General features: G+C 46.6%; 1 protein-coding gene across 1 annotated transcript in view; it reads right to left on the bottom strand.

Moving 5' to 3' along the window:
- Positions 1-4,795: 4,795 nt before the first annotated feature.
- The window catches only part of TMEM86A (transmembrane protein 86A), a 22,022-nt gene continuing 3,292 nt past the window's right edge, over positions 4,796-23,525 (bottom strand). Inside the window, exons 2-3 of the mRNA XM_009573588.1 lie at positions 9,435-9,699; positions 4,796-5,223 (exon numbers count right to left, since the gene is read on the bottom strand). Coding sequence (XP_009571883.1) covers positions 4,796-5,223; positions 9,435-9,699 — 693 coding nt within the window. The remainder of the gene's footprint in view (positions 5,224-9,434; positions 9,700-23,525) is intronic.

Here is a 23,525-nt window from a genome sequence, read left to right on the forward strand (position 1 = left end):
CTATCTAGTGTTGTATCTTTTTATTCTTTACAATAAGAGCAAAAATAAAATAACATTAAGAAAATTTCCTCCAAACTAAGAAAACTAAAACCCATCAAACATTTTAAAGAAACCATAAAAATTTGCATTGTGTTTGCTTCGAGTTCATATTAAGATAAGATTTTACTGCAGCTGCTTCAATATTATGGTCCATTTCACGTGTACACATCTCACGTTCCTTGGTGTTAATTCCTTGCCTTCATTTGTGTTTGTACAGCAGCTAGTGCTACCAGAACTAAGTAGTTTCTAGCCGTGGTCCGATTTGAAATCAGTGAACAGTGACATTTTTATACTAGTTGAGAACATGGTGATGGTTTAGAGCTGTATTTCTAGACCAACTTTTGTTCTGGGCCCTAGGACTGGTGGTACAAGCACTTCCTTCGCTACAGAACCTGCTATTTGTTTGATTCAGGTGAAAAGGAAGTAATTCAAGAAGGATGTACTGACCTTATTGATTCCATCAAGGCCTTCCCTCTCTCCTGATTTTAAAGCCAGTAAAATTTACAATCACAGAAATTAAACATCCCTTTGCAAGTTGTCCCATGAAACCTAGCTGACCCTCTGCAGAAAGAAGGCTGAACAGAATAACTTCATTTTCTGTTACAGTCTTTTCAATAGCCATAGGCAGACTGTGACAGCACTGTGTTTTGGCTGGATTAGATTTATTCTAGCTAACGGTCAGGGATAAGACCAGACTGCAAAATTTGGATGCAAAGTTGACGTCTAAGAATTTGGTTAAGGCTTTTAGAAGAACTAAAAACCATTTGCAAAACTGAAATTAGAGTTCCGACTTTTAAGCTAAACCTTCCTCAGAGTTCAAGTGCAGCTGAGCCCATCCTGTTAACCAGTATGAATAACTATTTTGCATTTGCTTTCCATCTGATGCAAATTGAAAAGGCAGTCATACATTCCATGCTTTAAGAGAAGTCCTGCAAATCCCTAAAAGCATTTTTAACACTAAGGTAGGATAATACTTGGGACTTACATAGCACTTTACATCTTCAAAGCGCTGTATGAGCATTAATCCTCACAGCATCCTTGTGAGGTAGGTAAGTGCTAATATCCCCATTTTAGAAATGGGGTGAGGGCCTGGTCCCCTGCTGTTGTAACTTGGCATAGCACTGGCCTTCATACACTTGCGCCTTTTTACACCAGATGAGAACCTGGCCCCAGAAAATTTAAGTGACTTACCCAAGCCCACAAAAGGAGCAAGCATGGATAAAAGGCAGGAGAAGTACCCAGGAGGACTTCTGTCATGAGAAGTCAGCAACTTCCCATTCTCTTCCAAGAATACAGTTATGATGCCTCTGCTTAAAAGAGCCCCTGTCTCTTGGTCCAGAAACCAAGCAAAGAGAAAGAGGCACCTGCCACTGAGCTTTACAGTTGCTGTTTGCTTTGATCTGCTGCTTCCAGAAAAGCTCCCAAAATTACCACGATAGCAAGCTGAAAACATACAGGTGTTAGTGTCAAACTATGGGACTGGAAAACTTTGAAGAGCCACTACAAAATTCTGCAAAGTTTGTCCAAAGACTGGGTGCTTCTCAAAGACTGTACCCCTGAAAAGGAGAAGAATGGATCAAACCTCGCAGTTTTACAGTGCAAAGAGACAACAGGAAGGTCCACAAAGGCAATGCCACAGACAGTGACGTCATTCCCACTTCTTGTTTGCTCCCTTTCAAAGTGAAGATTGCCCTCACTGGGGTTGAGGGAACAGTTTTAATCCCAAGAAAAGGTATTTAACAGACTGTCAGCAACTGCTTAGTGTTTCTCAGGGTTTATGAAACGCAGAATTGTGTCAAATCAGTGTCCACAGCAGCTGGTCTCTTCCCAGCAGGAAAGAGCCTCCAGGAAAATGGTCTCATTCAAGTAATATGGATTAAAAGGAGGAATGCAGAGCAGGAGAGAGGTTTTGAAGATTGAGAGCCTTCTCTGGCAAACCTCCAAGCCAGCCAGGACTCTCCCTGACTTTGTATGCTGAGGGCTCTGCCTCATGTTCCTGGGAAGGCTAAAGCCGTTGCAGCACTGGGACGGAGCCAGCGTCGCTGGCCAGGATGCGTCCCAGACAGCCCGCTCCAGGTGAGGGGACAGCAAGGGAACAACAGCCCACTTGGACTGTCCCAGCTAGAGCCACCCAGAGACCTCTGCCACCAGAAACTGCACCTCTGAGGGCCAGTGAAGAAGAGAGGGCAGGCCTTCTAATAACACTTAAAAGATCCTTTTCTGCAAATATCCAGTGGCTGATGGTGGAGCAGGATAACAAAGCAAGCCACGATGAAAAAGCATGCAGAAAAGCAACTCAGCCATCTTCAGGAAATTGAAGACTACTCATTTCTAAAGGGGAAGAAAGAGGTAATCAAAATTCTAACTTTTAAATAAAGATTACTTTATCACACATGCATTTTCCTCAAAGCAAAGGGAAGCTCAGGGTGCGGAGGGCTCCTCTGAAGAACTGCCAGCCAAGGACTGAGTGTGCTGGACTGACCCATGACAAGGAGCTGTAAATGAGACTGAAATGTGCTGTTTGCTGACATGCTGGGAGGACGGTGGGGTTCACCCCAAATGCTTAGATTTCCTCTTAGTCGGGTCAGGCTGTTGCAGGAAGATATTTGCAAACAGTCAAGCTGAGTAACAGCAGGTGACATCCGCAGAGAGCTACACTGCAGGGTTCAAGCTGCAGCCAGGAGATAAGCAATGCTGATGAATGAAGATGTTTTATGGCTCTAAATTCCCTTAGCAGTTTACTCGAGACAGGCCCGGTGTGCCAGTGAATGAATACTGACAATATTACACAACAGCATTAAAGGGAAGAGATTACACGGGGCTGTGCTATTTACAATGCTTTCCCTCTCAATAATGCAGCTGAGCTTTCTGATCTCTGTCTGAAAAGCAGCAGATGACTCCATGGGGTCAGGATGGTTAACCTAGATTTTTGTAATACTGGCTGCATTTGCACTAATACAGAAGTCGTGGGGAGGCAATGCCTATTCCACACCCAGTCCCACCACACGAGGCTAGGGAGGAGCAGAAGACCCACTTAGCACCTCTCCACACCAAGGGAAAAGCTAGCAGGGTTGGTAGGGTTGCCTCAGCTGCCCCCTGACCCTGCCGCCCTCCTCACAAAGAGGAATTCCTTCTCTGCCGACTGTGCCGGGGACTCGGTGCCAGGCTTTCACCTGGAATGGTCTGGGAACGCTAGCTATGGAGACCGTGGTGATTTTCAGCCCACGAGGGCTGCCCCTCCTGTTCACTCTGCCCACGTGAGCGTGTGCAAGGGGCTGTTGGGGCATGCACGCGTTGGAGTCATGCAGTCTGTTTTGGTTGTCCCTGTTTGGCTGCACGTTTGAAGAGGTGCAGAAGAGGTGCAGAAATCCTTTGCACACCTGAGTGCACTCGTGTCTTAAAACGAGCCGTTTGGGGAGCATATCAGCCCATGGGAGTGGCCCTAGGATGGACAGAAGGAAAAAGCACATTCAAGATAGTTTCAAACAGAAACAGAGCTTGCTGTTAGATATCCTAAATCAGAGGAAAAAATACACATATGATTACAAATGAACTTGGATTAAAAAGGGCAACCTCTCTTAAGAGAGTCTGAAGTCAGAAGTAATCTTGCTTCAGCAGATTGGCAGACAAACCAACCAAAGAATTTGGATCAGAATTAAACTGGCTTTCCCAGCCCTGATGGCTCTCACATTCTCACTGCATCCATGTGAGTTTGAGAAGGAAGCGGCAGGCACTTCAAACACACAGGATGGTGCTTTTCAGGAAGCTCTACTGAAAAGAGGCTTTCCAAAAACAAGTAGTGCAAAGCTGATAGTTTACCACCAGCTGGCAAAACACAACAACAATCTACATCCAAAATCAGGGCCTTGACCACTGGAAATGCTCACACAAAGATTCAAGAGATACTGCAAGCAGCAGTACTGTAAAGCTTAATGAGTGTATGGAATATTGTTTGTTAGAATACTGGGGAAGAAAGGCATAAAGGTTAGATTCCTGTCTGCCGTACTAAGGACAATTAGGACATACATTAGTAAGACACGTGCCACACGCAGCAACGCCGACAGCCACCTACAAACCTGCCCTGGAGCAGTGGTCAGCCGCGATCAAAGCCCACAGCACTGCATGTCAGCACTCCTCTTGCTCTGTGCTCTCTGCTTGGTGTTTTGCTTTCATTCTGGTTCTGCTGGGGGCTGCCCCACATGCTGTCGTTGACTCCAAAGCTCAGCCCTCATCTGGATATGCTGTTTTTACTCTACCTCCAGGCATTCTTTCAGCAGAGGCAATAGCTCCAGTTTGTGTATTGAGTTTGTAATGCACAAAAAAAGACAAACATCGATTAAATTCATTTTTACCTATGACTTTAGCAGAGGTCTGTGCCTGTCTGCCTACTATTGAAAGCAAGTCTTCTAGCACAGTGCATAGCCAAACCTCCTTTCCATCAGCCCTCTTCTTCCCAGACATTCAGCATCAGTTTCAAGACTAACAAGTAAAATGCAGTAGTACAGCACTTCCAAGGAGGAAAAGTTGAATAAGTAGCTACTGCAGGGACCGTCTAAGCTTTCTGATGTGGACTCCACACTGAAGTAAGCTGTATTCAGAGAAAGCCATTGGAAAAAAAGCCCCAAAAGTAATGCTTCAAAGAAGCAAAATCAACATCACCAATGTGCCTAGAGAAATGGAGATCTCTCTCAGGGGTGAATGCAGCTACAGCACCTGAGATATAACCCACATTGTTCACAGACTATTGGCACTCCACCTAGCTTCTCTTTCTGAAGTCCTCTTCATCTCTGCTCTCTACAGCTGACAGTGCAATGAGCATTTGGGCTGCATAGTAAGTAGCCATGATGATGAAGCGCGAGTAGGGCACAGGAAAGCAGAACTCGTTAAGTGCAATGGTCAGATCCGACACCATGAACAGCATCGCGCCGATGCAGGCCGAGAGCTTGGTCCATGTCCAGAGGTCGTTGCACAGCTGCATGCCGGCGACCGCTCGCCAGCCCATGAAGCCAATCAAGGCGATGTAGACAGCTACCAGGTAGGTGAATGGGCCTGAGAGGTAGGAGTACAGGAAGGCATAACAGGAGCTGCAAACAAGGCCCATCAACAAGCCGGCTTTGAGGTCCAAAGGCTTCATGCCAAAGGCTGAAGAGTATAGGATGTGTGTGATGGCGAACATCAGCAGACCTGGAAAGAGGCATTGACATAGCAAGTGTGACTGGCAGTTGGTAGCAGAAGAAAACGTGGCTATATTGGGTTTAAAACATACCGCAACACGCACAGGCTTAGATGTCCTTGCAGTGTTACAACCCTCAACTCATTCAGTGGGAATCATACTGATCACTTAGGACCATTTTAATATAAAAATCTGTGCATAGGACATCAGCTTTAGCACCGAGCTCCCGCCCTAAGAAAAAGCCCCATCGCATCTACAGCTGCAGTCAAGTACAACTCTGTTGTGATGCAAGCCTTTTTGCTGAGAGGCCAGGTGAACTAAGCTGCTGCAGAAGGAACAAAGCTTGTTTTTCAGGTGGTTCCTCCTCCCCTGCTTTGGACGGAAGGGTGGGGGCAAGGCAGACCAAAGATCATCCCCTCTAACTATCCAAAGTGTTTTGCTCATAGGTCACGTGTGGAACAGGAAGGCTGGAATCAGAGCAGTGTAGGAACAAAATGTGAAAAAAGATACCAATCCCTCCGAACCCGGACACAAAGCCTGACCATATTTAGCCAAAAACCCAAAGGCACTCAGGGACTAAATCTGGCTTCTACTCCATCTCTGCCCATAGCTAGGAGAAACCTAAGCTGGAAAGAAGCAGCTGGCATATTTCAGGGACTGCACCAATGTGATCTGCCAACAATTTTATGGCTATTTGCAAGATTCAGATGAACCTTAGCTGGAATCAATCAGTGAAAATAAAATGCCAGCTTCCCTTTGAAGTGCAATACCCCTGAGAAATGCCAGATGTGGGTGTTGGAAGGTACTGCCCATATGTTATTCACTTGCCACTAATCCATTTGACAAAAAATGTCACAATGTGTTGGTACAGCTGCTGACTACTAGTTGTCATGCCAATTGTAAATAATGGGCCCCAAACTGAGTCCAGCTCCTCTGGTCCTCTGGTTCCCAGACCCACACATGGTGCAGCTGCAGGCTGTCCCCCTTTATCCTGGCAGGGTTATTAGAGTAGCTGGAAGTTTTCATGCGGCTCTAAAGCATGAAATGGAGAAAAGGATCTGGGAAGCTGACTCCTCCAGCAGGACACTTGTTTACATTTAAAGCATGATGCTGTGGCGTAAAGGGCAGTCACTAAAACCTGCTGCTGGCAGACATTTCTTCATCCTAATACTCTTGTGTTGAGGCAGCTCAAAGAAGGGGACTTGTTTCCCTGCCTTTGAGGAGGACCAGATTGGACATCCACTGAAAGCTCAGCCATGGTGGGATGAGAGAGGAACCCGCAGGAGGGAGGGGACTGGTGGGGATCTGGTCTGCAAGGTGAGGCTGGAGAAAATGGACAGTATGAAGGGGAAGGAAGAGAAGTGCAAAGGAGGGCAACGAGTTGATGTTTCACAGAGCTATTACACATCATGGGCACAGCACTGAGGAAACAGGAGGGATTTAGGACAAGAGCTGGTTATAGTGCAGGAAAGGTTAGAGCCCTGAGGGCGCTAAGGAGAAGGTGGTTACTTCGCCCTAGCAGTGAGGAGTGGTTTTTTCTTCAATGGCATTATATGGAGAGTTCTGGGATAGGGAACTGAAGAATGTGTTGTCCTTCATGCAGGCACCTGGCAATGAGGAGGAGGAGGAGAGGAGGACAGGATGTGGCAGCCAAGCAGAAGCCCAGAAAGGCAGGAAGAGTTTTGTGATATGTGGTGAAGCTGGTCACAAACAAGAGAGTCAGCTCCCAGGTTTGTTCATTCAACACCCACAAATCAAGCCAGGAACTGGGAAAACAAACCTGTGATGGCTGCACAGGGAGGGGGGTGCATTTCTCTTGCATTTCTCAGCCTTTGGCTCGGCCCTCCCAACCACATCAGGCAGATCAGCCCTTCTCTCTGTCCGCTTCCTTCCCCGTCCCTGCCCCTGGAGTTTCCCCTCAGGCTGGCACTAAGTCTTTTTTGTTAGTCCCACTCATCTTCACCGAATGCATAAATTGTTTTTAAGTGCCTGCTATCAAAGGAGGTGGATGTTAACACTGTAAAGTATCTTCTACATGCAGTAAGACACTAGTCAGAAAATAGCGTGTCTGAAACAGCAAAAATGAAAAAGTCAGGTGTGCCAGGAGTAGGTTCCCAGGCTCTCACTTCCCTATAAAGTAATGAACAAATGTCCTTTTATAAACTCATTGTCTCAAAAGCTATTCAAATCAGCCCAGTTCCCAGCCCTTTTTTTTCAGCCTGAAAGCTGAAGAAATTGAACAGAAAGTACATTTTTATCTAGTATTTCCTCTTATTCTCCTGAAATTTCAAATTCCCACGAACAATGATGTCAAAAGGTTGAATATTGTCAGTTGTCAACAACAGCACCCTGCTGAGTTTTAAATAGGAGAAAATACGTTTTGCAGGAGAGGTGAAGGATGAAGTGGGGTGGTGCGCTTTATCTGCTAACAGCTGAAACACAAATGTTAACACTTCACCACGGAAGATGGTAGCTCAGATTAGTATGGACTGAGGCAGGCAGGAGACAGCCAGGATGAAGGCTGAGATTTTCAAAATGCTCCAAGAGAGCTTTTCTTCTCCTTAAGAAGAAAAATGTGTCTAAACCCACAAAGCAACACTTCCCAATTGTGAGACTAGGGTCGAAAATCCAATTTATTTGCAGATTAAACCACATTAACCAGATCGTGAATTGCCGTGACTGGTTGACCTTCCTCTAGCACTAAATTGGAGAGAGAACTCAGAGATATCCCAGCTACGTGGGAACGGAGAAGCTCAGAACAATCCATGTACAAAAACGGTCATGGGGAGAATCAGGCCTTGAATGTTTTCCAAGCCACAGCTCAAGGAGCAACTCCAGGAGGGAAAAACGAAGCACAAGCAGTTGGGCTGAGGCGACCTGTGCTGAGCCGGGTACCCCTGTTAGGAGGAGGCCCGTCAGTGGGAATGCCAACACTCAGCACAGAGGGGATGGCACCCCAAGAGAAGGCTGGAGCTCCTCAGCAACATGCCCAGGGTTCAGCCAGATAGATCCAATCCTCAGGGCCTAATCTAAACCCCACCAAAATAAGTAAAAATTTTTACATGAACTTTTAATGAGATTGGGATAAGCCCTTGGGAAGCAGGATTAAAACCAGATTCAGAGCATTTGGCCTTTCATATCTGGCATTTCACACACTTCCCTCTCATAAAGAAAGAGCTTGTGGGAAACCCAGAATAAAACTAAATACTGACCTCATGAGACGGGGAGAAAATAAGCCTTTGACTTTCAGAGCTGACAACAGCACAAGTCAGAAAAGTTCCCTCGTCTCATCACTTTTTCCAGTGGGACAGTCACAGCAGCCAGTTAATGGTGGGTGTTACGTGAGATCCCTGTGCTGGTTAAATTAACTTCAGAAACCCCACCAGTCACTTTAGTGAAGGACTCAACTGCTACTGATTTCATGTGACAGTCCAAGGCCAGGGAGAGTGTTGCTGCAGGCAGGTTCAACGTGGCTTTAAATGATTAATCTAAATCATTATGTTCTAGTCTGCAAACTAGCAAAATAAAACAAGCTTGTTTTGCTCTGAGAGATGTGGATCCTTCTGTAGAGAAGACAGGCCATTGTGGTAAGGTTTGTCCTTGATTCCTCATCATTTACATGTCTTGCAAAACAGACATGTCTTGCACAACAGGCTGCATGATTCACATGATGAACCTGCAAGTAGGACAAGATCTCTGATGCTTTGGTTTCTAGCATCCACATAAACATCTCCCCCAGGCTACAGGCTTGTCTATCAAAACATAAGGGTGCTCTCCACCTGAGGACCTTTGCAGAAATGTGTGCTATTTCTGATCCTTGTAGTGAAGGGCTGACAGATCTCCCTGCAGAGAGACAGGAGGTAGATACTTCCCGTACCTTCATGGGAGCTGCCATGTGCCATGAGCATTTCCTTCTCTTCCCCAGGGATTCTGCCCATGCCACCTTCCCAGCTCCAGCCAGCTGAGATGCTGTGAACACGTGCCAGGGAACCAAACCTGTCCCAATTACCTCTCTGACCTCAAGAGAAGCTCAAGAGAAAGACTCATCTATGGTGTTACTCCCCTAACCATGATGGATTTTAGTCAAGGGATGAGTGCTTCCCACTGCCCAGGGCTTAAGCTGTACATGAATAAACAAAACACGTGGCCCAGCAACTCATTACTAAATAAGAGGGTAACAGCTGGACACTGCGGCATCCCTTTAGGACTGACACGCACTCACCATGAATGAAGTAGCCCTGCTCCTGCCAGATGAGAAAGGCATCTCCCACTGCCGAGAATATGAGTCCCGCTAGGATGCGGCTGGCGCTCCGATGTGACACTAAGAAGTTAATTCCATGAGCCAGAAGGAAGACCCACAGGCAGAAGATGGGCAGACATTTGATGAGGGCACTGAACCAGGAGGGGCTGGAAGTTGGCAGCCAGAGGACAAAATAGACACAAGTGGCTTTAAAGAAGGGCACCAGTTTGGGGCCTTCACTCTTCACCTAAAAGAAAGAAACATTAAAAAAAGAGAAATTAATAGGATCATCAGAAGCATCAGTGGAATAAACTGCATAACAGAACTGTCTCCTTCCTTTTGAAAGCTGCTCTTTCAGGTATGCTGTCAGCTAGCAGCATTTCTACCCTGAGAAAGGTTGGTTAAACTTGACCATGATCCTCAGCCTAGACCTTTGTGATCCTCTCAGCTGAAAACATTTCTTGGCTGGCAGGATGGGTTTTGGGTGGTGGTGATGGAGGAAGTTTCTGATACCTTTTCTCTTAATTTGTCCTACTGAAAACAAACTCTTCTGGTGGTCCTTGCCACCTCTCTTGTGTTTAGACTAATCCCTTTTATACACCTCCTTTCCTGTAGCTGCAAAAATACTGCACTCCCCAGGAATATCCCAGCAGCAAAAAACCCAATAAAAGTGCCAATCTTCCCTCCCATTTTGGTGAATCCTCTGGCTTAGCCAGTTGCAGATCACCCTGAGGATACAACCTCTCTTCTAACCCATTCTCTCTCCTGCCCTGTAGCCTCATGCCTGGAGCTTGCTGTTGGCATCACCACATGACTTCAAAACCCATCACATCAACCTCCCAGGTGGGGATGTCACTTCCTCAGCTGACTAATATCAACATCAATCACATGCTGCTTTGTTCTAGCATTACACTAATAATATATTGCCCATATTGCAGGAAACATTTTGACTCAGGGCTCTGTTGTGTAAATCTAGACAGAAAAATGCAGCATGAGCACTAGGCTACTCATAACAAAGCCACAGCAGAGGCAGGGCGCATAGCTACACACTCCACAAGCTCGATCTGCTCTTACCGTACACTTAGCTGAGACCACTCTGGACAGTGATAAAATACATACTGTGTTCACCTGCCCTCCTGTGATATTTCTGCATTTTAGTGCAGGTGGGGAAAACCCCGCATGAGAGACAAAGCTACAATTTTATTTTCTCCTGGAGTGCAGCTGAGGGCCAAAGCAAGGAGCAAGGGAAGAGACTGTGATTGTCTCATGTGCCTGCACTGTTGATGAGCTATGTCCTAGGGTCTTTTAGGAGGCCTGTTTCCTCCTGCAGCTAAGGCAGTGCAACCTCCAGAGCTCCCCTGCAAAAGAAACATTGGTCTTTTTTTCCAAATCACTTGGCCCTATTTCTGCTTCCTGCATCATGGGACATTGCCATGACACAAAACCATCTTCCTTTGATGCAATGTGCCTTGGTGCAGGTACCTAGAATGCCTGAAGGCTGCACAGCAAATATCTCCATGCTTATGGTTCTCATTTAATAAAGCCTAAACTCATCAAAATTCAGGAGCTTTTACAGACAGAAGCAAAGGGAATCAGGTGAAGCTGGAAGACAGAGGCAGAAGCAGTGGAGGGCATCTTCACATGCAGTATCTAAAAAGAGAATGCAACCTCTGAAGCAGCAAGACGATAAATAAAGGGCATCCCAAGAAGACAGCGCTTTCAAAATTGTTCTCACATCTGATGGAAAGTTCCCCAGCATATCAGCAGTTTCTTAGCAGTAAGAAAGCAGTTCATTATTCCTGTATACATTATTCATAGGCTATTGCCAACACAATTTTTAAACACTCCGTTAAACAACCAGGCTACACAATTCACTCACAAAAGGACATCAGCAAGCTGTTAACTTTCTTGTATTACATGGGGAGCCCTCATCATGAGTCCTCTAGTTAGGTTGTCTAAATTAATCACCATTTACCACCTCTTGTCTACATTCCTTGGGAGAACTCTGGCAGCAAATAACAAATGAACTTGAAATAAAAGTCATAAAAGCCCACGTAGTCTGACAGCACTGGGGGTGCCTGGGAACTATCAAGTATCGCAGGGGGAAGAGTAGAGCCAAGCTTCCTCCTCCTTCAGACCCAGCACCTTGCCCTTCTGAAGCAACACGTCAGGCTCAGACTATGCCCAACCACCTCCAAAGCCAGTGCCCGGCTCCAGTTCTGCCTCCTCCCCTTCTGTGACTCTTTTTTATTAAAAATGTAGTTGATCACATTCATCCTCTCACAATTGCAGGCAAGACATGACAGCGCTTCTGGCAGAGTTTCCTCCTCTCCCCCACCAGTTGTGGAGGATCCCCACCACGCCATAACGAGCCCAAGATCTTCAGCACGGAAAACTAACAACCTCCAGAGCTACAAAGTGCGAAAGAATTTGCAGCATCAGCAGTGTTCCAGGTCCCTGTAACAGTCTCAGCTAAGGTAGGTAGTTTTGTACCTCTGAAGACAAAAGTTTATGCTGAAAGATATAGTTCAAGTTCAGCCTTGTTTGCAACACGTTACAGAGGCACTGTTAGAAGCATACAGGACAGTATTTGGGTTAATAAACACAGGAGGTTTCATTTAATACCCCATGCTAAAAGAAGAACACCTGCTAGGAGCAGTTGCCATTACAATCACAGCTTGCCCTCTCCTGTGTGCATGCATGATGAGACAGGTTTTAATTACACTTGTCATTTTCCCCAGGAGCCTTGCCTCACTGAATATAAGATACGCACTTGTGCAGAAAGATTATGTTTGCTTGGTAAACTTAAAATTACCATTTCTTACTATTTGAATGTGAATTTCCCAAGCTCAGCCAGCATTATTTTAAAATAATGGTTTGTATTATTTCCATCCAAATAACAACTAAGGAATTTTTCAGGCATAAGGGGTCAGATTCCAGTCTCAGTTACTCACCCATAACCCTGGAATTTACAGTGTTACAGAATCCTTGTATAAGAATAACCTCGTATATCTAGAAGGGCTACAGGCTTCTCGTCATTTATGCTTTATTCCTTTATACTTTTTCTACAAGTATACTTCAAATGAGTTATTTCCAAACATGCCGTTGCCCATTACTGAATGTGCTGGCTCCGACCAAAATGAGCGTCCCGTAAGGAACACCACTTGCTGAGACAGAGGTACCTGCGCAGCCAAGGGCTGTGCAGCACATCCTGCTGGGATGGTGTGGCACTGGAAATACTGGGGAGAAGTCTCTCAAGAAAATCTGGGGCAACCAGAGGGTGAGGCTGGGGGACTGCCCTCTGTTTGGACATGTGGCTGAGGCTTGGGAAGAGGTATGGGGCAACTTGCCACCTAGAGGACAAGTCAAGGCTGGTATTGGGAAACCATGTACCAACACAAGTAGAGGCTGTGGCTTGAGGAAAACCAAGCACATAATCCATGACTGGACTTGCCTGTACCTCAGGGAAGGGAACATTATTTCTTGGCTGCATGGATAGCTTGCATCAAACCACCCATCTCCTTTGCACCTGTGTCTCAGAGACGGAATGTGAGATGGGGCTGTGCCATGGTGTTGTGAAAGGAAGCACTTGATGCAGGTGACAAGGTCCCTTTTGCTAATGTACGTGACTGTCATGGCTTTAGCTGGGTTTTACCATTTTGTTACAAATTCTATTGCATTTTTCTTCCCACTTCTTTTCTTCTTCCACTGCTAATGTACTCTGGGCTGAAATGCGGTACAGAAAACATCTTGAATACAATGACAAGGCAGTATTTCCAAGTTTTGAATTTCTAAACTGAGCATAATTTAGGGCATTTTCTCAACTGCTATGACTACTAAGTTACTTAGAGTCTTTAAAAATTAACTTAAATTGCTGTAAAGCCACTATCTCTGTATTTGTGGAATTACAGTGAAAGTATCATTTATTAAATTATCTGTATCCAACCAAATCCAATGAAACCCTCCAAGACTTAGGCAGACTAGGAGAAGTTGTGTCCTGGCTCTCACCAAGACATTTTGGACCAGATGATCTCCAGAGGTCCCTTCCAACCTCAGCCATTCTGTGATTCTGTGATCTTCAAACAGAACATGCTATTGGCACATGCAGCTCTCTGGAGGCTCAGGGCTTGGATATCCACCTCTCTGCTAGGGATTCAAAGGCTTAGAGTATCCCTTCTTGTTTTGTCTGTTCTCATTCTGCTCCAGTTTGAAATATTGCTCATTTCCTTGTTGCTGGTGTTCAACAGTTACAGATGACACTATCACACAAGTATTCCAACCATGCTGTGATTTAGTACTGGTGTAAGACATGTTGAGAGGTTAGGCTAGCCAATGAAGAAACAGTTACAGGAGAAGTGGCAGACCTGAAGAAGTAACTCTGGGTAATAAGGACTGACAAAAAGTTCCCAATGTGCAAAATACAAGACGTAGCACACAAAGATGACCAAAAGCTTCATACAACAGCTCCTAAGCTATATCTGCAAATTAGTTATTGGTGACTCGCCAAGAGCCCAGGGTTCCCTGCTGGATGAGCTCTTCTTGCACCTCCCCACTAGGCAGCACTAGGAGATGCTCGTGATTCACATCTATATAAACCAATGGTCACTACGGGGTATGATCTGGGAAACATCTATACTGCTCCTCAGCAGCACAGATGGCCTGTTCTGACTGCTGCAGGCACATAACCAAGCCAAAAAATTTTCAGCTAGCTCCTCTACCTCAGAATAAGCTGCATCCAGAGAGGAACAACTACATTTGTAAGACAGTGCCGTGATTTTCTTTAATATACTGGAGCCGGTTGTCTGTATCTACATCACAAGTGGGATGAAGAAGATCCAGCTGCCACATGGAGGGAGACATCTTGCTCCTGAGGTATAGAAGAACGTCAGAAACTTGTTGCTTTGAAATGCTAAGTTGGACAAAGTTCACTGTTCCTAAGCCTCACACTGGTCCCAGGAAACAACATGGAGTATCAAATAATGCTCTTCTCTCCGCAAGTCCCCTAAATCAGCCTGCACAGAAAATCAGTATACAGCCTCTTCCAGACACCAGCTGTGTGCCAACCTGCTGTGGGGATACAGCTCACGCCCATTGGGCTGTAAAATGCTGCTTTCCAGGAAAAGTGTTTTAAAAATAATACCCCAGCTATTCCACTGAGCAACGCTTTAGCACGACTGTGCTAAAAAAAGCTGGGCCGTTGTCTTCCACCCATCCCTCCCGGCGGCCTTGGCTGGCTGAGTACCATTTTGTGTATCCATGGCTGAGCTGTTTCTCCTGGGTTCTGGCATCCTGCGTCGTGGATCCTGCCTTGGCTCTGCCCTACTGTGACAATAGTTCTTACCCCCAGTTGTGCGCCAATAAATATTTATGTGGCTTTGTTGCCATGTATTATGCTGTCACTGCAAACCCATGAATTCTCATTCCCCAGAAAATGTGGCTCTTTGCAAGGCACTGACGATCCTCTGTGCAGTCTGGGTCATAGAGGGAGAGCTGCTTCAGCCTGGGGATGGACCACAGTTAGGACAAAGTATATATCTGTGCCACAGGCTCTCGTCTACGGAGCAATGGGAAACAAACAATTCCCCATCAGACTGAGCCTACAGAAAACCCATCTTTGTGCTTAACCAAAATGAGTAGACCATAAGAAGAAGCCCGAGCGTGCACAGATCCTAGCCAGAGGCAGATGATTTTCCCCTGAATTCAACGACCCATCAGCTTTTGCTGAACCAAGGAGGAAGGCAGCAGTGCTGGGCAATTCCTAGCCACGAACCCGCATGAGCTGACTCCAGAGCTGGCATCCTCCTGGGCTTGCTTGCACGTTCCCACCTTTGCTCAGATGGTACAATATCAAGTCTTCTGAATGTGTACACGCTGAAACGGATATAAAAGCAGGAATTTTTAGGCAGGGGGGCAGATGTGTGTATAATAGGGAGGATTCAGCTGTTCGGTACCCAGATTTACCTCTTATATCTTCCCTTTCCTGGGTGGACACAGGGGCCCTCGCAACAACAGCCCTGGCGTGGTACCTCGCCTGGCCAGAAAGCAAAGCCCCCAGCAGCCACTCTGGCCACTCAGCTCTGCGTCCCTCCCGGGTGGCTCGCAAAGGTGAGAGAGGAGGAGACGGATGAGACGTAAAGGGGCCAGCCACCCAGCGCTTTTCATTCCACAGGGTTGCTGAAATATTAGGGCTGGCTGGGACAGCCCTAACTGGTACACTCTGGTGAGTGTAGGTGAGTGCAAAGTGCGTCACCTCCAACTCTGCTGTCCTGCAGGAGCAAACATGCTCCTGAGGCAGAACTGATTGCCTTTTGTCAAGGAAGGCACTAGGTCGTACATGCCCCAAGTTGATCCCAAATAAAATTCTGAGGAAAAAATGCTTGTATATGGAGGGTGGTGAAGAGTTACTGAACCAGCCAGTCAACCTGCCTGAAATACTGTGTTGGTGCATATTTGTGCAAGCAAGGAATTAATAAGAGGGTTTATGTTTGTGTTGGAGGTGCCACAGGCCAGGCATCCAAAGCAGATGGCTCCTGAGCAAGTTCCACATCCTGCAGGAAATTCAGGTTGATAGATCTCCTCAAGTGGAGACAAGACCGTAGAGGCTCCATCTAAAATGGACTCGTAAAATAGCTAATAAATCACCCAGAAGAAGATGGTACCTGATTTGCCTTTGGGAGAATGTGTGTGCTGATAATCCTCTGTCTTCATCATGCTTATGCCATGCAATGAGCTGTGCCAGACCTTGTGGTGCTTTATGGCAGCTACTAGCACTCCGCAGCACAACTCAGGGCCTCCATTTCTCCAACAAGGGTAATGCAGTGAAACTCGTCTCATGCTTGGCTGTCCAGCCAGACCCGTTCACAAGAGGTCAAAAAATCAAGGCTTTGTCTGACAGGAGAGCCTCCATCATTCAGCACAAGCCAGAAGTAACAGGGCTCAGCCTGAACGCTTCCCACCTGCAAAAGGACCATCCTCCCAGCTCAGCCACATATGGCAGGAGCAGTGGGTCCAAGGCAGCTCTTCCACCCCCAGGGTCTCTTCAACTCCTCCTGCAAACTAGGGCTGGTTTGTTGGTTTCTCTCTTCCCTCCCTCTACCCCAGCAGCCTGGGTACTTTCTTCCTCCCCATGGCTCAATGGCATCACCCCCCCAGTTAAGCAAAGTAAGCTCCGGCCGCACTTCCAGCTTTGCTCCACAACGGACTGACACAGAGTTGAGAGCTAGAAATACTTGACTTCTTTTTCTTAAGACCAAGCTATGGCTATCTGCCAGAAAAATACAATTAAAAATTTGGCATGGGCCCTCACAGTCCTTGGGTGGTGAACTCAGATATATTGCTGCACAAGTTCTTGGCATCAGAAAAGTCGCCCTTTGGTGAAGGCACAGGGGAGCAGGCAGTGGGTGAGGATTAATCAAACTCGCGTCTAAAAAGGGCCCCTGTGCAGGTCTGGGCTGCTCCACACACAGCTGCACGCAGAAATAAGAACCGCAACAAAAAGTTTCATTTCCAAGCCAATATCCTGCCCGACTTGCAGTCACATCAGCATTCAGCCTAATCTCTGGATTAACCATGGGGGGGATGAAAACCTATCATCACTGAGGTTAAAATCTTCCAGACGAGCATTTCCCCCCCAGACACAGAAAGAAGGGAGGAAATTTGGAGCGGCAGTTTCCTCGCAGCCGCCTGGCAGCAGGGCAACGTGTGCCTGCACCAGCCTTTCCCAGGGGAAACCACAGCTGAAGTCCCTGCAGCGTGGCAGCACGCCTGGGCACGGCGGGGACACGGCACGGCCACCCAGCTGAGTGGCAGCAGGCGAGCGTCGAGAACGGGACATTTTGTACCGAGCCAGCTGGGGAGCACGTGAGCAAGGCTCATCGTATCGTGGAGTGCCAGCGATGCCAGATTGCAGACGTGGCTGTTGCAAAGGTCTCTTTCCTGATGTTTGCTCTCTGAGTGTGATTTCTCTGCCACAGACTGCTGTCTGTCCCTAGCCGTAGACACTGCTTAAGAGAAGTCTGTGCTAGCCAATGCTTTACCTTAGCCATGGTGTGATCTACTACCAAACCCCCTACCATCTGTTGTATGGGAGTAAATTTCTGAAGGGGATTATCTAGGATAGGTTTTAGGAGAAAACTGCACTGAACACACAATGTATGAAGGATATTTAAATAAATGGCTCGGGAAGGTAAAAGAAAAAAGCGTTAGATAAGCTTTGTGCCTTCTCCAGGGGACAACAAAATGGCTACAACCGTGAATCCTTGTGCAGTGGTCAGGAAAGGAGACGAGCGGTCACAGGCAAAGGTGGCAGACAGCCTTCACTTCTGCCCCTTCCCAAGTTAAGGCAGGAGGAGCCAAACTGCCACTCACATAGAAATCGCAAAGCCCGTGTTAGCAAAGCTGCAATACAAATACAACAGCAGTCCTGTCTTGTCTTCAGTTGCTTAATAAAGAAATTAAAAAACGCTGGGTGCTGAGCAGTCACACCGACCGTGCTCACGGGGCTGCTGACGAGGCCAGTTTGGCTCAGCAGCCAATGTGACCTGGGAGCTCTTGGACATTGCAGCTCTCTGCTGCTATACCCACAAGTTAAAAAAAATGCATCTGCAAACACCTGGGATGTAAAATAGTGTGAGAAAAAGTCACAAATAGGAAACTGGAGTCTCGCCTTCAAAAGACTCCTTGAAGGAGGCCTTAGAAATGTGAGGGAACAGTCCCGTAACAGCCTGAAGTAGAGGTAGGTGGTTCTGGAGCCAAGGAAATAATCCCCACCACATCAGGGCCTCTGCCACGTGTTGCATCAGGAGCCCACTCCTGCTTCTTGCCTTTCAAACCATGTCATTGCCCAAACCTATCTTGCAACACTGGACCACGGTGTTCCCTCCAGCAGTTAAGGAAGTTACAGCATCCATAAGGGTATCTCCTGTACTGAATAGAAGAAGAAATCGTGTTAGCTTGGCTAACTACAGTCAACAAGCTATGCAACAGTGTCTCTGCGACCTTCCTCCACCACGCAGGACCTAGTGCTATCAGGTCAGGCAAAGTGAGATACTGCTACACTAGCCAATACCTTACAAAGTCACTGGGGTATCTGCCCTTGGCTTTCTGGGACTGCAGGGAAGCCTTCAAGATGGCGAAGCCTTTCTTTAGCAGATGTTAACTCATAAAAATCAAATTACAGACAAACGCATTTCACCCTGAACTGAAGACTCAGCTTGGATGTATGTGGTTTTGCTAGGTTTTGGTTGGGTTGGGTTTGCTTTTTTCAATTACCAAGCATCATCTGTCCTGTCTACCAGACTGGTACAGGACCACAAGCAGGGCTATTTTAAAAACCTTTTCTTAACCTGCGGTAGTAATGATTGACTCCATATCTATAGCAATACTGTAGCTGTCAGCAGTTTTGGAGATTGCCTTCTGAGTACAGTCGGCAATGTACCATTGCCAATGACCAACAATGTTAAACCAGTCAAGAATTCAAATGTCTCTGCAGGGCTGTAGGAGCTCTCACAGACTAATGCTTTCAGGGTAGTCCATTGGCTCTCAGAAATGAAAGCAAAAAAATAGCATTTGCCTGCCAGCATCTTATCTCAGAGCAAAGATTGCTTTTCCCTCCTGGGATTCCAGACCTTCCTTTTTGTGTAGCAGAAAGCAACCCTCTCCGAACATTTCCTTTGCTGTATCACTCACAAAAGAAACCCTTGCAGATGTTTAAAAACCTGAACCACAATGGGCCTGTCTTTTCATTTTGCTCATCGGAGCTGCAGTACTGCCACCGCAAAGGCACACACCCTTCCTCGGTGAGCGAGGTCAGGTGGGGCTGCATCCCCTCGTGCTGCCCAGGACCTCAGGGATGCTGTGAAGCCACAGGGAACTTCAGAAGCCAGCCAGCCAGCACCCTGAAATGTGCAGTCGGTGGCTGTCCCAGGCAATTCCTCTCCGGATAGGAAGGGGCAGTTATTTAGCTTGTCACACTAAAATCCAGATAAAAAATTTGTACTGCTTATGGAAAAGTCTCTGCAACTCATCCTGGGGATGGTTTCCAGGCTACAACCACACGTTCTCAGGAGACTTGTCATTATTTATATCACACTCTTCTGTGAAAGAGAATGCAGATTTCTGTTACCCAGGAAAAAGTAGCATTAGGTTTTACGTTGCTCTAAGCATTACCTTGGAGGGGGTGGGTAAGCCCAATGTGCTGGCTGTGGGGCACAGAGCCACAGCAGAAAGCAGCACCCCCTTGCAAGGCTCGTTGCTGCAGACAAGTGCCACACACTGACATCTGCCCCACAAGCTGTGTGGCAAGACTGGAACCTCTCTCCAGTCTCTCTGAGATGGGTGCAGACCCAAAATAAAATGCCCCAGGGAGAACTGTCAGTTCTTTCTGTGTCAGCATCAAGGGCAGGCTGAACCTCTAGGTAATAGCAGTGAGGGGTCCGCACACAGAGTAATTTGTCCCCAGAGCTGAAATCCACCTTTTGCCTTCACTCTCCCATTTCCAGCCTTATTTGCATCCCAGAACCCACCACAACATTTATGTACTTGTTGGAGGGCCCCAGCCACCCTGTCGTTCAACCACAGCAGAGGGGATGCATGGAAGATTGGGCACTCAGGGGAAATGGGCACTTGGCAAAGCTCTACCCTGCCACATGCTGCTTTGCCGGTAGGGATTGGTATTTGGGAGGAAAGGGAGGCCCTTCTATCCAAAAGCAACTTCTTCAGCAGAGAAGACCTCATTTTACCTACAATCTATGGGGAATAACGCAGGTCTAAATGAAGAGCTTTGCAGGCATTGGTGCCATCACAGCCCCTTATGATAACAGCTAAAGAGCCATTAGTGTAGCAGAGAAGGCAGGTGGCACACGCCAGGCTGTACCAGCCCTACCAGCAATTCCCAAAGACATGCCAAGGGTGAAACTGCCTCCAACACCCAAAAGGCCCTTTTGCAGCTCACCTTTCTGGCTCACACACCAGATTCGTGCACACCTGGCAGGTGAGTTTTTTGCAAAAGCAACGGTAAGGCCGAACTGAGAGAGGAGGGGAAGGCAGCTGCCAGAGGCTGGAAAAGCTGGCAGCTCTATGCAAGAGACTTTCACTGTACGAATCCTCGCAAGGGGCAGCAATAAGATCAGCAAAATCTGGCAAAAGCAAGCAGGGGTGTGCTGGGAAACCCAGGAGGGACAGCTCAGCTTGTCTTAGAATCATAGAATCATAGAATCATTTAGGTTGGAAAAGATCTTTAAGATCATTGAGTCCAACCATAAACTTAACACTGCCAAGTCCACCACCAAACCACGTCCCTAAGTGACACATCTACACGGCTTTTAAATACCTCCAACCGCTTCCCTGGGCAGCCTGTTCCAGTGCTTGACAACCCTTTCAGTGAAGAAATTTTTCCTAATACCCAGTCTAAACCTGGTGCAACTTGAGGCCATTTCCTCTCATCCTATCACTTGTTACTTGGGAAAAGAGACCGATACCCACCTCGCTACAACCTCCTTTCAGGTAGTTGTAGAGCGCGATGAGGTCTCCCCTCAGCCTCCTTTTCTCCAGGCTAAACAGTCCCAGTTCCCTCAGCTGCTCCTCATAGGACTTGTTCTTCTGCCTAATGGAAAGCTGAATGAAATGCGCTACCTGTGTATCATGTCCTGCAGGCTGAAAGCTTGTGAAACACTGATGTTAAAGAAAATTAGAAGGGAAAATGGCAACGTACCCCAATAAAGATATGTATTTAGAGAGATGCCACTCTGGTACCTTATAAAAAAGCACAGCCCTCCTCATGTTACCATAGGACCAATATGCTTTAAGAGACAGAAGGAGGTAAGTATGACAGTGGAGTCAGAGATTTTATTTCCAATATCTATCCTTGTGCCAAGATGTTGTCACCCAGGCAAGTCAGTATCAAACACAAATTATATGAAGATAAACTGGACTTTCCCAGCCAATATCAACAGATGTGGGGTGGGCAGGTGCAAACACTAACCTGCGCAAACACTAACCCATGCACTCCTGGGATTCACACTAATATATCAAGGGTTTCACCTGCAAAACCCCTGCTGTAATCGGGCTGCATACACAAACGCGGACCACACTCACAAATGAGCCGTGCAGCTGCTTACCAGTGTTACGCCCTTTATATTGAGGGTGCAAGTCCACAGATGCATGGAACATTAGCCAAGTGGAACCTTCACAAACATCAATTAAGTGATAAACTTGTCATCACGCTCCTTTTATATGAGGGTTGCATGGAAAAGCCATGCAACTTGCTTAGTTTCTCTTGCAATGGAGCACAAGTCAGCACTGCTATCTAAGCACCCTGGCTGGCTCTGATTTATGCCGTAACAAAACCAAAGGACACAAGCAAATAGGGATGCAGCAGGCAAGCTATGATCACAGGCTTTCAGCCGGCAAAATCCCAGTTCTGCTGAAGCCCTGGGAGACAAAATGACTCACGTAAGGCTGAGGATCTGCCCCATGTGTCTAGTATGTGCTGAAAAATGCGCAGCTTGCTTAACTTCAAACTTACCCTTAATCTCAAGCAATGATTCAGTCAGAGGCTACCTGCCACTAGCAGAAATGGACTCATTTTGATCCATAATCGGAAGTTTAATGCCTGACGCCAGCTGGCACCATATCTGTCTCCAAACCTGGTGTCTGGTGAGGGGCAAAAAATGAAATCTCACCATTCAAACTTGACAAAAGTTCCAAGGCCAATTTAGTAACATGGCTTGTCTCATCTCCCCTCAGTCTTGGAAAGTACATATTTTGCAGTAATATATAGAAATTAGTTTTTGGGAGAAAGTGTAGCCTGCCGGTAGAAACAAGGCATTTCCATAAGCTCACAGCAAGGTGAATCAAAACAGCCACTGTCCTCATTAACAGGCAGATTTGCAACCCAACAGTCAGCCTGCAACACTAAATTAACAGAAGAAGATTCACAAGTTGCACTTACCCAGAGAGAAACTGCGCCCTGCGCAATTCTGGGTCAGAGGCTGCGGTGTGAGCCGCCAGGCTCTCTGCAGGTATCTGAAATCCTTCCCACTCCAGCACACTTGAAATCTTCCAGGAAAGCTCTCGCCCAGCCCACCTACCACCTTTTAGCTCTGCTGGCATGTAATCTTCTCCTAGACACAGTTTTCTGCTCCATGTCACCTGGATACTTGTTCATGTTCAGCATTACATGGAGGGATGCTCCAGACTGACACACTTGTCATACAGAAACCTGCCATTAGTTTAAATGGTATTTAGATTATGGCAGTATAAGAAATCAATATAGGAAGGGCACAAGTGAGCTAGAAGCAATAATCATCACCTTCATTTTGGGCATGCTGCAGTAAGCAAAACCTACATCTCTATTGTAATGACAAATCTATTGGGCATTGTGTGACAGTAGGGCATGAAGGGCAGTAGGAAAATTAAGTGCTAATATAATAATCACTTAGGCCTCCAGGAGGGAAGGAAGTTATATAACTAAAAAATCTTTTCGCTGTTCAAGAGTTTCCACATACTAGCAGAAGACGGGTTCCAGATGCCATCTTTTTCTAAAAGTCTAATTTCACTGGAGTTATTATTTCCTTAGTATTATGCAGTTACCCACAGAGAAAGATAACTTTGGCTCTTCTGTCGCACTTAGTGTATTTTGGATATAGATACTTGAACAGGAAAAGAGAACAGAAGTGTCCTGGTTTCGGCTGGGATAGAGTTAATTTTCTTCCTAGTAGCTGTTATAGTGCTGTGGTTTGGATTTAGCATGAGAACAATGTTGATAACACACTGATGTTTTAGTTGTTGCTAAGCAGTGCTTATGGTAGTCAAGGACTTTTCAGCTTCCCATGTTCTGCCAGCAAGGAGGTGCACAAGAAGGTGGGAGGGGGCATAGCCAGGACAGCTGACCCAAACTGGCCAAAGGGATATTCCATACCATATGATGTCATGCTCAGTATATAAGCTGGGGGGAGTTGGCCGGGGGGCAGCGATCGCTACTCAGGGACGGTCACGGCTGGGCATCGGTTGGCAGGTGGTGAGCAACTGCATCATGCATCACTTGCTCTGTATATTCTTTTATTATTATTATTA

This window comes from Fulmarus glacialis, unplaced genomic scaffold (genome assembly GCF_000690835.1).
Source record: "Fulmarus glacialis isolate BGI_N327 unplaced genomic scaffold, ASM69083v1 scaffold30632, whole genome shotgun sequence".
NCBI classification, from domain to species: Eukaryota; Metazoa; Chordata; class Aves; order Procellariiformes; family Procellariidae; genus Fulmarus; species Fulmarus glacialis.